The sequence below is a fragment of the Nyctibius grandis genome, chromosome 3 (assembly GCF_013368605.1).
Source record: "Nyctibius grandis isolate bNycGra1 chromosome 3, bNycGra1.pri, whole genome shotgun sequence".
Classification (NCBI taxonomy): Eukaryota; Metazoa; Chordata; class Aves; order Nyctibiiformes; family Nyctibiidae; genus Nyctibius; species Nyctibius grandis.
In genome coordinates this window covers 37,251,640-37,264,303 of record NC_090660.1, presented here as the reverse complement: position 1 = coordinate 37,264,303, position 12,664 = coordinate 37,251,640, and the positions used below count along the sequence as shown (strand labels likewise).

At 38.1% G+C, this 12,664-nt stretch overlaps 1 protein-coding gene across 1 annotated transcript in view; it reads right to left on the bottom strand.

The window, feature by feature from the left end:
• Positions 1 to 278: 278 nt before the first annotated feature.
• INO80C (INO80 complex subunit C) overlaps positions 279 to 12,664 on the bottom strand; it is a 35,051-nt gene continuing 22,665 nt past the window's right edge. The window contains exons 2-5 of the mRNA XM_068396346.1: positions 10,636 to 10,746; positions 7,579 to 7,690; positions 5,780 to 5,847; positions 279 to 999 (exon numbers count right to left, since the gene is read on the bottom strand). Coding sequence (XP_068252447.1) covers positions 868 to 999; positions 5,780 to 5,847; positions 7,579 to 7,690; positions 10,636 to 10,746 — 423 coding nt within the window. The 3' untranslated portion in view covers positions 279 to 867. The remainder of the gene's footprint in view (positions 1,000 to 5,779; positions 5,848 to 7,578; positions 7,691 to 10,635; positions 10,747 to 12,664) is intronic.

The following is a 12,664-nucleotide window of genomic DNA, read 5'->3' as shown; positions in this document are numbered from 1 at the left end:
GTGCAAAGGTCAGTGTCCTGACCTAGAAGGTCTCACCTTGCTGAAGACCATCTGGGTGTCAGAATGTCACTGGACAGTGGAATTCCTGCTTTTTTTAGCACTGTTTTTAAAAAGTCTGGGAAATTAGTACTTTTGTGTACCAATTAGTACTAATATTGTACTAACCAGCAAAGGTAGAAGAATAGACAGGTTGTGAAATGAAGCACTCATAAACTACAAAGTGTCACGATTAAGAATTACCTGGTGATTTGATCCCATTATGCATATTCATTAGGATATTTTAAAACAAGTTTGAGCCCAACTTTATTTATGCGGATAGTTCTTCAGTGCAAATATTTGTGTGAAGCTGCTCATTTCCACAGTGCTCAGTACCATAAACAGTCATCACAACAGCAGCACTTGCTAGGTATTTTAACTTCATTTTACAGGTGGGACAAACTTCTTCAGAGCCAAGTGAAAAGCACATCTGCAAAGCAGATTCAGAAGTTGGGATATCTTGATACCTTGTCCTTAATTCAAATGACTCTCTCTTCCGAGCCAGAGCAGTACATAAAATATATAGGGTGGGGATGAAATCCTGTCTCTACAGAAATTAATATAACTCAGACATTATGGTGCAGATCTGTATCCTTAAGGTCTAAGTTATTCTGTTCACCAAACCAAATTGCTTACAAATTGGCAAACTAACAAATATCAGCATTTATCAAAATTAAATCCATATGTTCTTCAAATCCATGTATCATCAACTACTTCCAGATGTAAATAACCATGGATAGTTTTAAGGAACCTTAGTCCCACAGTCAGTTTCCATCATGATTCTCAAAATTAGCACTGTTCGCAAGCGATATACAACAATATTTGGTCTTTTCAGGAAACGATACTTGTTGCTTTCCTTAGAGCCAGGTATCCTGTAATCACATCTGAAGGGAGCATCCGAATATAGGCAAACTCTTCAATAGTACTAAATCTCAGCTTGCTCTGGGGATCTGTGTAATTTGCCTGAAAAAGAAACAACGGCAGAGACACTATTCAAATAAAATCTTGAAACGGAATACTAAAAAAAGTGTCTAATTACAAGACCACAAAACAGTGAGTTTCCTTCCCCAGTAACAGCACTGCTGTTCTGCCATGTGACCGAAGGTTTGTACTTTTTTCTTTCTCCTTGTGTCAGAACTTATGAGAAGTTAACAGACTCCTATATAATCACATTAGAAATGCATTAAACATAACAGAGGGCTGAAATAAGTTTCATACAAATCATGGTGCAAAAGAAATTCCTCAACTCTCTAAACTCACCCTAGCAACTCTGTGCCTTGTGCAGTCTCTCTCAAGGCAGCTCTCCAAAGAGTCAGGCTGCTGCCAATAAATTACCCACGAAGAGGCTGAATTATCGGTGCTCTGATAGCTTTGGACTGATTTTCTCTTCCTGCATACAACTTAGCTTTTAATTTACTTTAAAGTGGTTGTTAAAGCAAGGGAGTCTCAGCTTATGGTTCTGTGACTGAACTGATAAGAAATTTGAACTCAGCATTGTGCTTTGCTACAGGCGCCTCTTTCAGGATAGCAGCCTGGCCAGCTAACCCCGGGCTACGCTTGTATCCTCTGCTATATTTGGACTCTGGGTGCCTGGGAGCGGTGCCTGTTTCCTTCCATCCTCTCCCCTTCCCTGTTGCTACAGAAACCTTGTGCTAGGATGAGCTCGGGGGGCAGCACAAGAGGCTGGGCTGGAAGAAGGCAGGCTTCAGGGTATCGCCTCTCCGCCCTCAGCCTCCAGGACAATCACCGCCCCTTCAGCACTGGATTACCAAGTGCCTGCCAAGGCTCTGAAAGTGTCTTCTGTACCTTTCTTTAACAGGAGGTGGTGGCAGGCTGCAAGGCACAGGCAGTTGAGATCCCTTAAGACATTGCTACTGAAAAATAAAAGGCCAGGAAGAGCTGGAGCACTCCCCCCATCCATACTGTTGGAAGTGCAGAGACCTCTACCATTTTTATGTTGGAAAAGATCTGTTGACCATGGTAACAATCCAGTTAATCATCTGGCCTAATAAGACTTAGCAGAAAATTAAGTGTTATTTGTAGCTTGTTTCTTTACAAAGGAATGCTACAAGGTTAATTAAATGTAGTCAGCTAGCAGTCAAATCATCAATTAATTTTCAAACAAATGGCAAAGTTAGGACATTAGGAGTAAATTTGTCCCTGGTGGTAACTTCATGGTTACAGCAGGTATAAATTTATTTTTATTTCACACTTTAAATCTCTCCTCATGTAAGAAAAAGCTAACCAAGTAGACTGCTTTTCAAATGTGCAGGATTCCATAATAAACTAGCCAAGCAATATCTGCCATCTGTGTTACGCACCAATCTAGGTTAAAAATATTATGGCAGTTCTTCACCATTCTGATACTTTGTATTGGGCTGCACTGTTTGCACACACTAATGTATGGTAACTAGTCATTTATGCCATGACTTCAGTCTGAAGACAAACTTTACTGCTACTTCAGCAAGCATTAAAATAGATAGATAGAAAAAAAAATAGAAAAAAAAAGTAGGGTGATTTTGCAAAGAAAAACTGTCATGTTTAGAAACTAAGTCAAAGGCCACAAATACATCCTCTTCAAATACAATAAATTAGTTATCTCAGTCTGTTTCTATAGTAACACGGCTTGGTCCATTTTCAGAAAAGGAAGAGAAACATAAACATTTGACGGTTTGAGGTTTTTTTAAATCTGCCTTACAATAAATTACTTTGTTTTGCATGTTAAAATACCTAAATACTCATCTTGCAAGTTTGGAAATAACACTTTTATTTTGCAGTGTCAATATAGCAGATAATAGCTTTTGAATTCTAGGCTGCCTTACAAATATAAATTGGCTGCTCTGCTTAGACCACTGGTAAATTTAATTCCATTTGTGTTACACAAAGAAAGAGAAGAGGATCAGTAGAATTTAATTGTGGCATTCAATATAACTGCAGGTATACTGATGAGAGTGTTTTAACACACTTCTCTTTTTTGGTACCTGCTAGACCATTTAATTCTTCCCTAAATGGGTAATGCTAAGGAATTTATTTTACTTTTTGTTTCCATGGGGAATCCAGCATTCCCATACAAAATATATTCTTACACAAATGTTTTCAGACTTTACACAGAAAATACAGGGACATTTTTCTTATACCAGATTTCTGAAATATTCTATTACCCCACATACCTTCCTACTAGGAAATGATATTGAAAATATATTTAGTGCTTCTTATGAAATATTTCTGGCTTAGCAATTTAAAGGGCACACTGTCTCAGTTGTCTTAATAAAAAAGTTTTTTTTAAACATGGTATTTTTATCATAGTCTGGAGAAACCTTGCAGGCCAGGTAAAATAGGAAACTTGACTCACAATGCAATTAGAGGATGGAAAATTAAGGAAAAAAAAAAGTGGAAAGACAAAAAAAGGAAACAAAAGCAGCACTGAATGGGTTTATATAGAGAGTATTTATACTGAGCTAGAACAGTTAGAATACATAAATCACTGATGAAAAGGAGGAGCTGGTACAGAAAAACTGAGGAGCTGAAAGGAAGGCATTTCATATGGCTAAACTGACCCTCAGCTGGTAGGGACACAGTCTTCATTCACATCTGTAAGCTGCATCATCATCTCACTATAGATGCAACTGACTAGTTTTGAAATGCATTCAAGGCCAGCGCTGGAAAGGATTATTTGGCTCCTTGGAGATGAGACAGTGAAAGGGACTTAGGCCCTTATGCCTTCTGTCCCACATAAGCCCCTCACAGGTCAGAGATGTTGCTCTGACGCTAGTAAGACCTGGTGTCAATGCTACTAATGCTTGCAAAGCAACTCTACGGGGAGAGGACAGGAAACAGATGAACAACATTAAGTGATCCAGGATGGATTTTCTGCTGTTTTCGTGAAATCTACTCATTATTCTTTCACATGTCCACCTATCCCCCCTTCCTCCATCCACTGCATCTTTACATAGAGTAGGGGTACTTATGCAAAGTTCCTTATTCAACTGACCACTGCTTCGTGTCTGAACACAGGCTGCTATTATATCAAAACAACACTCTTATGAGTACAAGACTGTAAGTCTGCCTGGCTGGAGGGAATTATTTTCCCTAGGTTTGTGATCAGTCTCTTCCATTTGCTGTCTGCCAGATCATCTGTGAGGGAGATGTTGCTTTCCCATTTCCTCTTGAACGCCAAGGGTTACCAGTCTCGATCCGAGCAACCCACTCCATTTCCAGATCATGCTCAAAGGCACAGGCTGGAAACATGCCACCTCCTAGGTGCCTTATTTAAAAGTGTTACTTAAAAAATAAAAAAAGTCAAGGAAAACAGATGCTGCCAAATCAAGAACTCAAATGTTAGGATGTGCAGGATTACAGTTGACACTATAGCTATTCTCTGATCCCTTGTACTGTGCATCCACTATAAGGCGGTCCTTAATTAAGTGCTCATCCTTTTTTTTTTCCCAATGGGGACTTTCACCTAACTCAGTGTACAGAATGCAAGGTGCTGTGTTAACCTGCATCAACATAACAAATGTGTGTGTTTACAGGCATCTCTATGAGACAATATCAACCCTGTGAGGTGGGCTAGTGCCCTATGGATGAAAAACAGATTAAACTGGGGGAAGGGACCCAGAAATTCTGTCTTACGGGTGTATGATGTTACAAAGTTTTCATTATTGTAGTCATTTAGCCCAACCATTTTTATAGTTGAAAATACAACATTTAGCCTAACCATTTTTATAGTTGAAAATACAACATTCCTATTCAATTCAGTTGTAATAAATGCATAGGCTTCTGCAAAATAAACCACTGGGAGCTGAAGGTGAAAAGTGAAAAGATATGCTGTTACTAACACACGTTTTGTTTTAAGTAAAAATATTCATGTCACATAGGAACAGTGTCAGCAGCAGATGATACAAAATTTTTGCTGGGCAGAATACAATGACTTTACTCCTGTTTTGTGCCAACAGAACCTTTGGGGAATTCAGGTGCCAAATTGTAACTACTGAGACTTTTTGGAGCATGTGCAAACTGTATCTATGTCAAATGTGAGGGTTTTTTCCTTTTATTTTTCTTTTTTCTTTAACAAAACCATGTAAAAGAGCCCATCTGTGACACACAGGCTATACAGCTGCCAAACGCCAAGCTCCAGCTCTGAAGCATGGGGGTATCTGAAATTCTCAAAAGTCAATGCCAAGTGTCTGTCTCAGGCTGATTTGTTTGAGGGAAAGTTTGAGAGTAATGATAACAAGATTTTTTTTTAACCTGGGCCAATCAATATAGTTTTGCCTAATCTCATTCTTGGAAATTGCTGAGCCAGCTTTTTGAAACTTTCTCTAAAAGATATAATGAAATAAATCAGCCTCAGGCAAACACTTAGCATGGAAAGTTTCAGTCTGTGTGGTTAAAGCTTGGCAAAGTTAGGAGTCATGGAGACTGTGGGCCACGAGCTTTCACTGTAACAACCTAAACAATCGAAATGATGGGGACCAATGAAGACTCTACAGCTGGGAAAGCGGTGTGATAAGAGCCACCTGGCAGGACAAGGTATTGAATCTGTCCTGACACCTATTAACAACCTGAGGATTTTGTGATGTAGCAACGGTATTTGGGGGCTGGCCCTAAAGCACTGGACAACTATTAAGCACAATGCTGAATAGGAACCTCAGCAAGTTCACCTTTTACAAAAGCACGCACCAGGTTTATTTCCTTGTGGAAAGTGAGATACCAATTTTGAAGAGAAAAAGAAAATACTTACTGGAAGTCCTGAAATGTCTGAATATTTCTTGGCAGGCTTGAAGGAAGGAGGAGCATCAATATTAAAATCTAGAGAGAAACAAAGGGATAAATTCAGTGTGCTATATATATTTTAAAATGCAAACTCAAAATCTAAATAGGTTATGATACTTCTTTAAAATGCTGGCTTTACTTTTCTGTTTCTATTAACTAGCAGCACTAAGGCAAAGAAATATGAAGCAGAATTACCGCTGAAGACATTTAGCCTCTTAGCACTGTAAGCAACAGCCTGATTTTGCTCACCTCTCTAAATAAGAGTTCAGTAAGCAGAACTGCCCTCTCCAAAAGGAAAAATGCAAGACAGCTATTTGAAATGTGTAATTTCTTCCAAGTCTTAATGAATTCCCTTGGAGTCAGTTATTGGCAAAGAATAGCCATTATCATACGCATGCTGTATATTAAGAACACAAAACATTGCTCAAGATTGCAGCTCTGAAATACTATAATCCAGAAGAGGAAAGTAATCTTTTAAATCAGTTAAATCTTTAAGCATGTACCACTTTAAGCCCAGTCAATGACCTAGAAAATTGTCTGAATGTTTAAATTAAATGATGGAAATTGTTGTTCTTTGGTGCCCTTTAGACAGCAGCTCTCATTCATAAACATTTTTGAGATACAGTTGGTATGTTTAAGTAGTTAAATCCCCAATTTTGGCTGTTTACAAAAATATCTTGTACCTGACTCATTTCTTTCCTCCTTCCTGATCTCCCTTGCACCTCATTCAGATGCTATGATCAATTCAAATGCTCCACGCATATCAAATTTCTAACTCATCATCTCATAATTCAAAAGACACTAATGCCACAGACAGCTGGTTTTAAATATCCAACCGAATTTCTTTTCCCACCTTCTTAAAAAAAAAACCTGTAAATGTACGGTTGCAAACAGAACGTAATAGAAATAGCACCATCAGCAGATTGTCAGTTACAATAGCCAGGAACACACAGTAGTCTGCATTTTTCTGTAACAGTTGCATCTAAAACACTTCAAAAAGATGGCAAGCTATTTTTGGATAAAGAACCAAGTCTGACAAAAAGTATATGCATATGCTCAATTCTGAGATGCCTCCACTTGCTTAAGTAAAATCTGAGGATCACATTCTGTCTCCAGCTATGTCCAATAGTATCCTACTTTATGAGTAGACTTGAAGTGTATCTAATCTAGATTAAGACCACTGCTGTAACTCTGCTCCTGTAGGTGTACACCAGCTAGCTGTAATCAGGACTGCTAATCGTGTAGTTTCAGCTGTGCTGAACTAAATAGGGGATGTAGGATTTAAATCTCCCCAGAATCTAGGATGAGGAGCTGGCTAGGAAGCTTGGGCTGAAGTCTAAGCTACTGCAGGTATGTGGCTTGGCAGAATCTATTTGAAAATAATTCAAATATAGCTAACCAAGCAGCAGCCACCCGTCACAAGACATTTGGGCTGTATGCAGAGGAGGCGGCTCCTCAGCAGTGAAAAGGTGACAAAAACCTGATGGGAATAAGGAGTTGCTGACCTGGTTTAGATAAATACATTTCCTTTATTAAACTCTCTCCCCAAATGTATTTGAACTTTGCCACAATACTCCAAATCATTTGCTTCCCCTACTTTCCACTTCGGGCTGGCAAGTGTGATTGGACTAGTCTTAAATGTACTATTGGACCCTGTTCAAGCTGGATACTGCGTGCACTGATGAAATAATTTGGTGTGTTTTAAAGAAAGTTATTTGTGTGGATTTTATTTTTTATAAATACATGCAAAGCGTCTAAGCAGCTTACAGCTAGGATCATTTAGTTGCCATGGCAATGCCCTTTCAGAAGCAAGAATTTGTTTTAGGTTCTTCCAAGTTCTGTTCTTCTTGCCAGCTGCTGCTCCACCAATGCCGGAGTGCTGGAATTAAAAATATGGTGTTTAGAGAAAAAATAAATAAAGAATACTATTACAGAGCATGACGCTTCTATTTTATAGTCTTTCTGATACGTCTCATCTTGTCATGAGCCATTTTTTATCCTCACTTATTTCATCAGCAGGCTAATATACTGTATGCTTTAATCTTGGCTGCAAGAAAAACAAAGCTTTTTGGACTGTGTCAAAGCTACTATGTTTAGGATTAACTGAAGGAAATGAAAATCTGCTTTTTACATGGAAATAGAAAATCAATGTGGCTAGGTTTAGCCTGAGATTATAGGATTCTGTATATACTTCCCATCATATTAGAACTTATTACTATGAAGTTGTGTCTAAAATTGTGATTACACGGCTAAATTTTCTCTCTCCTTTTTATGGCATATTACAGGTGCAGCTCTAGCTCTTGTAAATTATCCGTGACTGTAGAAAACACAACTGATCTTGCAAAATGTAATGAATACTATGAGAAACTTTCTGGAATTTTTATTTTTCTTTCAAAGGATAGAAGACAGAAAAAGAGTAATAAATAGAATGTTGGCTGCCAAGATAATTTTGCATTTTGAAAGGTACACTAACAGAAGGCTTGCCACGGGTACTATAATGGTAGTTACATTTATCAGATGTGATTGCTACAGGGTAATTTATTTATGTCCCTCCAGAGACAGAAGCTGCACAACATACTGTACTACTTCTAAATGATCAAAGGACACATTTACAGCTTTGCTTCACAAAAGAAAATGTTCTTACAATTGGGGATCTGTTGTTATCTCTGTTAATAATTACTACCTGCCACATCAGTCTCATCAAAACTCAGCAAAGTTCTGCAAACACACTTCTGCTATGATTGGTTTATACATTAGCCTGTTAAATTGCTGAGAATGATAGGAGGAAGGATTCAATGAGAAAGCTTTTTTTCTGTAGATGTAAGATATATTCAGAAAAGATGCTCACGAGCTGATGATATACAAGGTTTTGGCAATGGATATCCAATATAGAAAGTATATGCAAATGTTTGCTCTGAGATTAACACCTTAGAGATCATTGCAGAAATAGAGACTGCTGGAATATGAGATGAAAATAGATATATTACTACATTACTAATTCAAATTCATTACATGAATTTTCCCCCAAATCATTGCATAATGGTTTTTTTTCAGTAATCTCATTTCTCAAAAGCAACTATGGGGTTTATACGAACTTATGCCTCCTAAAAAGGGGGCTATCACCTCACGTACCTACAATCAAAAGGCAATGACTGCCAAGTGCAAATGAAGCAAGCTACCTCTGCACTAGTGAAGTTCAGGGAAAGCTGGAGCTAGGACAGGTGGAGATACTCATTGCTCCACACAATTGTCAGAAGGTCTTCTTCCCCTTCCCCATTGCCAAGGAATGCAAATTCCATTCAGAAAGTTTAGAAAAAGGTAATTTCTTCCTTCTTCTCTGCTTTTAAGTCTGTCCTATCCTCTGAAGTGAGCTAATGGTTCAAACTTGGGCATATTTATGAGAGACAGACATCATTTGATTTATTTTCTTCCTTTTAAGGCAAATTAAGCTGGAAGGATGCAAAAAGTAATCCAAATTGTTACTACCAGTTCATACTGACAAAAAGCTAGTTAAAACTCAATCCATTTATTCTCACATTAGTTACTGTATCGGGGAGGACAAGTTCATGTTTTTATTATAACTGCTTGTTATCTCTGCTGCAGTTGCCAAAGGCCCTGTTCATTCATTATTATTTCAAGCACGCAGACTTTAGTATTGCCTCTTTGGAAATGGTGACCTCCCTCTAAGCACTGAGGGATCAGCACAAGGTCTAATGGCTATTTAAATCCTATATGGAAGCTACATGGAACGCTTCTGGGTGCAAATGGAGCTTTTCCAATAAGCCCCATTTCTCAAAGACGGTGGTGCTCACTGGAGGATTAGAGTGAGCAAAGTATACAGTCGTTTGAATGCCCCTATCATGACAGAAATCGTCTGCAAAGCAGACATAGAGCAACTTACAAGTCAGAGATTAACTTTATAACCCTGGCCAAACCTGTGCCTAATGAGCTGTGCGATGCCTGATTACTCATGTTTTATGCCGTGGGACATTGTATCTTATTCATACAGAATGAAATCTGGGATAAAATCCTTCTTTCTAAGTACTGGCTTAGGACCAGCAGTCTGAGAAGTTTTCTTGTCTAGAAAGCATTTGTACAGTGTGCCAATGAGTCAGCCCTGGCACAGCAAGATAAAAAGATATTAAAAACAAACCCAGCAGTGACAGCATTACTAGCTCTAGTCTTCCTTCACCTTCTCCCCCAGTTTAAACCTCAGAGGGTTTTAGCAGTCCGTATTTCATCAGCTGTCAGAGTTTACATGACTTCTGAACGCTGGCAGGCCAGGCTTCTGGGGAGCACGGGGCCTTTACTTCTAAATCTAGCAATTACTGTAAGAACAGACACTGCAGGTCTGTTAGGAGTTTCAGGGACCGGGAGAGGAGCAAAACACCAGTTGCTAATGACTCTCTGGCTGATTGCTAGTTCAATTGCTTTGCAGCCTGCCTTGGCTAGGAACAGGGAGATGGGATTCCTACATTCACAGCAGTATAAATTGTTCCTCTCTAGCTGTGGTAGTTTGTGAGATACCACACCATAAAACTTCTGTGCTTACCTTAATCTAGCAGGTTTTCTGACTCTGTTCCAGAATTTAATATAATAGTTCTGCCTCTGGATCAGTGCCATTTTCATGCTGTAATATAGTATGCACTTTGGACCATAGCGTGGCGTGGACTTGAGGTGAATTTCTTAAAAATTGCCGACTTTTTATTTGGCTGTTAAGCTGACTTTCTTAATATTTACATTAGCAATATGGTTAAACAGAATCCTAGTTAATATTTTATTTGAAGAGTTTAGAATTTCAAATTGTTAAAATAATATACTTACGATGAAGTTTGGATCTTTAAATGGTAACGGCTTGACAGTTGTTTCCACTGATCCTGTGCTGGAGTCTGTGTTCAGAAATTTGTTTTCATTCATGGTCTCTCCACCTGCACTCTAAGGAAAAAAAATACAGTCATACTGCTTGCTACTCTGAGCGAGATGAACCGGAGTCTGAGCTGTCTGCTGTATTACCTACCTGTTGCCTTTTTAGCCTTTCTGTCTCTCTTGAATCTTTAAAGATGTTGCATGCCAGCAGTGGGGAAGCATGAAACAGAATATTTGTCAAGCAATTTACAACTGACACAAAAAGGGGAGGAGGGGAATAGAGTGGCCAAAGCCTACTGAGTAAAGACAGCACCAGGTTTATTTCGGTATTAATAAAAGCCATCTCTATGAAGTGCAAGACAGCATGTGAAACCAGAACCAGCAGAAATGTACATTGGATTTGTTTCAGAATGCTCAGTATTAGAGCATTAACAGGAATATACAAAATTTATAATTTTTTTTTTCTCAAGGTTCTAAAGAATAATTGATTAATCAGTTTATTCTCCATATTTGGCTTCAATCATGCCTGAGTGAGGACTGAGGTGAAAAAAAGATTTTATTATATACATTATTTTTATATACAAGCCTCACAAAATCTACATTGGTACTAGTTGGTGTTTTCTAGGCTTTTCTTTCTGGTTTATTTATTTAGCAGGAAGAGCAGTTGGAGAAGGTGTGCGTGTGATTGGAAAGCTAAAAAAGTTGTGTGGCAGTCTAAACAGTTCTGATATAGTTCTGCTTGGCTGAGTCTATGTTGTTTTTTTTGTTTTGCGAGCGCCCTATAAGTCTCCACACTACCAGAACTAGCCCACACTACATACATAAATGTTCCTCGTGAAATCCTGATCCATACTGAAGTCAATGAGAATTTTGCCATTGAGTTTGTCAGTTCAGTCAATAGGGTTTTACACCTTGATTCTTTTCTTGAAGAACAAAAAGCTTGGCTAAAAGTTAAATCAATATTTACTCAATGGGTGGCTAAAATGTTTCTTTACTTTACCTTCAGACAGATAATACCTAGAACAAAAAAATGTTTTCCTGTGAAAACCTACACTGCAAAACCTTATGTGTTGATACATTACTCTTTTAAGTAGGAGAAAAAAGGTTCATTATTATTAGTGAATTATAGGAGTACCTCTAGAAACTGAGACTATATAGCAAAAGCCATGATTCAGCATATCCTTCTACATGTGATTACAAGGGAAGTATTTGTATTCTTAACTACATGCATAAGTAATTACAGGATTAGGAACTAGGCAAGTTGAATTCTTCTTCAGGGAAATAGATCAGTTATTCAACAGTGCCTGTTTTTTAACATAGCAAAGAGAGGTCTTATATATTCAAAGTATGGTATAAAGAAGCATCCAAGTAAAATAGTCACATTTCTAGTGTCTTATTAAAATATATGAACAGAGATGATCTATTTTCCAAACCACAGTCAGTCCTGTGTAAGCTCATAGTACAGGGGATACTGCCATAACAACATCAGTGGAAGCAGCACTGAAGTCTGTGGCTTAAACTTGATTCTTCCCTTGCTGAGGACAACATTAAAAGGCAGTGACTGTCACAGAAACAGAAGAAATGCAGATGGATGTTTAGAAACATATGCATTATGGGACAGTGAGCAGAGAAAATATCATCTTTGGCAATCCTGAGTAAAGTGCCTTTATACAATGAGTTGCTAGGTTTCAAACTATACCTTGCATATGCACGCTTCCAGCACTTCAGATTTCAGCAGCAAACATTAAAGTTAGTCTTGAGAAAAACAAGGCTTGAGACACAAGATTATTTTTGATTAATAAATTATCTCTGATACTTCTCATTATCAGTGTAAATTCTGTAAGTGAAGGAATCAGCACTCACAGTTGTTCTTCAAAGCGTTCTCACCTTTTGTTTGGTACCATTTGGTTGGGTTTAAATCCAATCCTACAGTTTTTTATTAATTACTTTATCACTTTTGCCCCTTCAGTGATCTTCTAAGTATTCT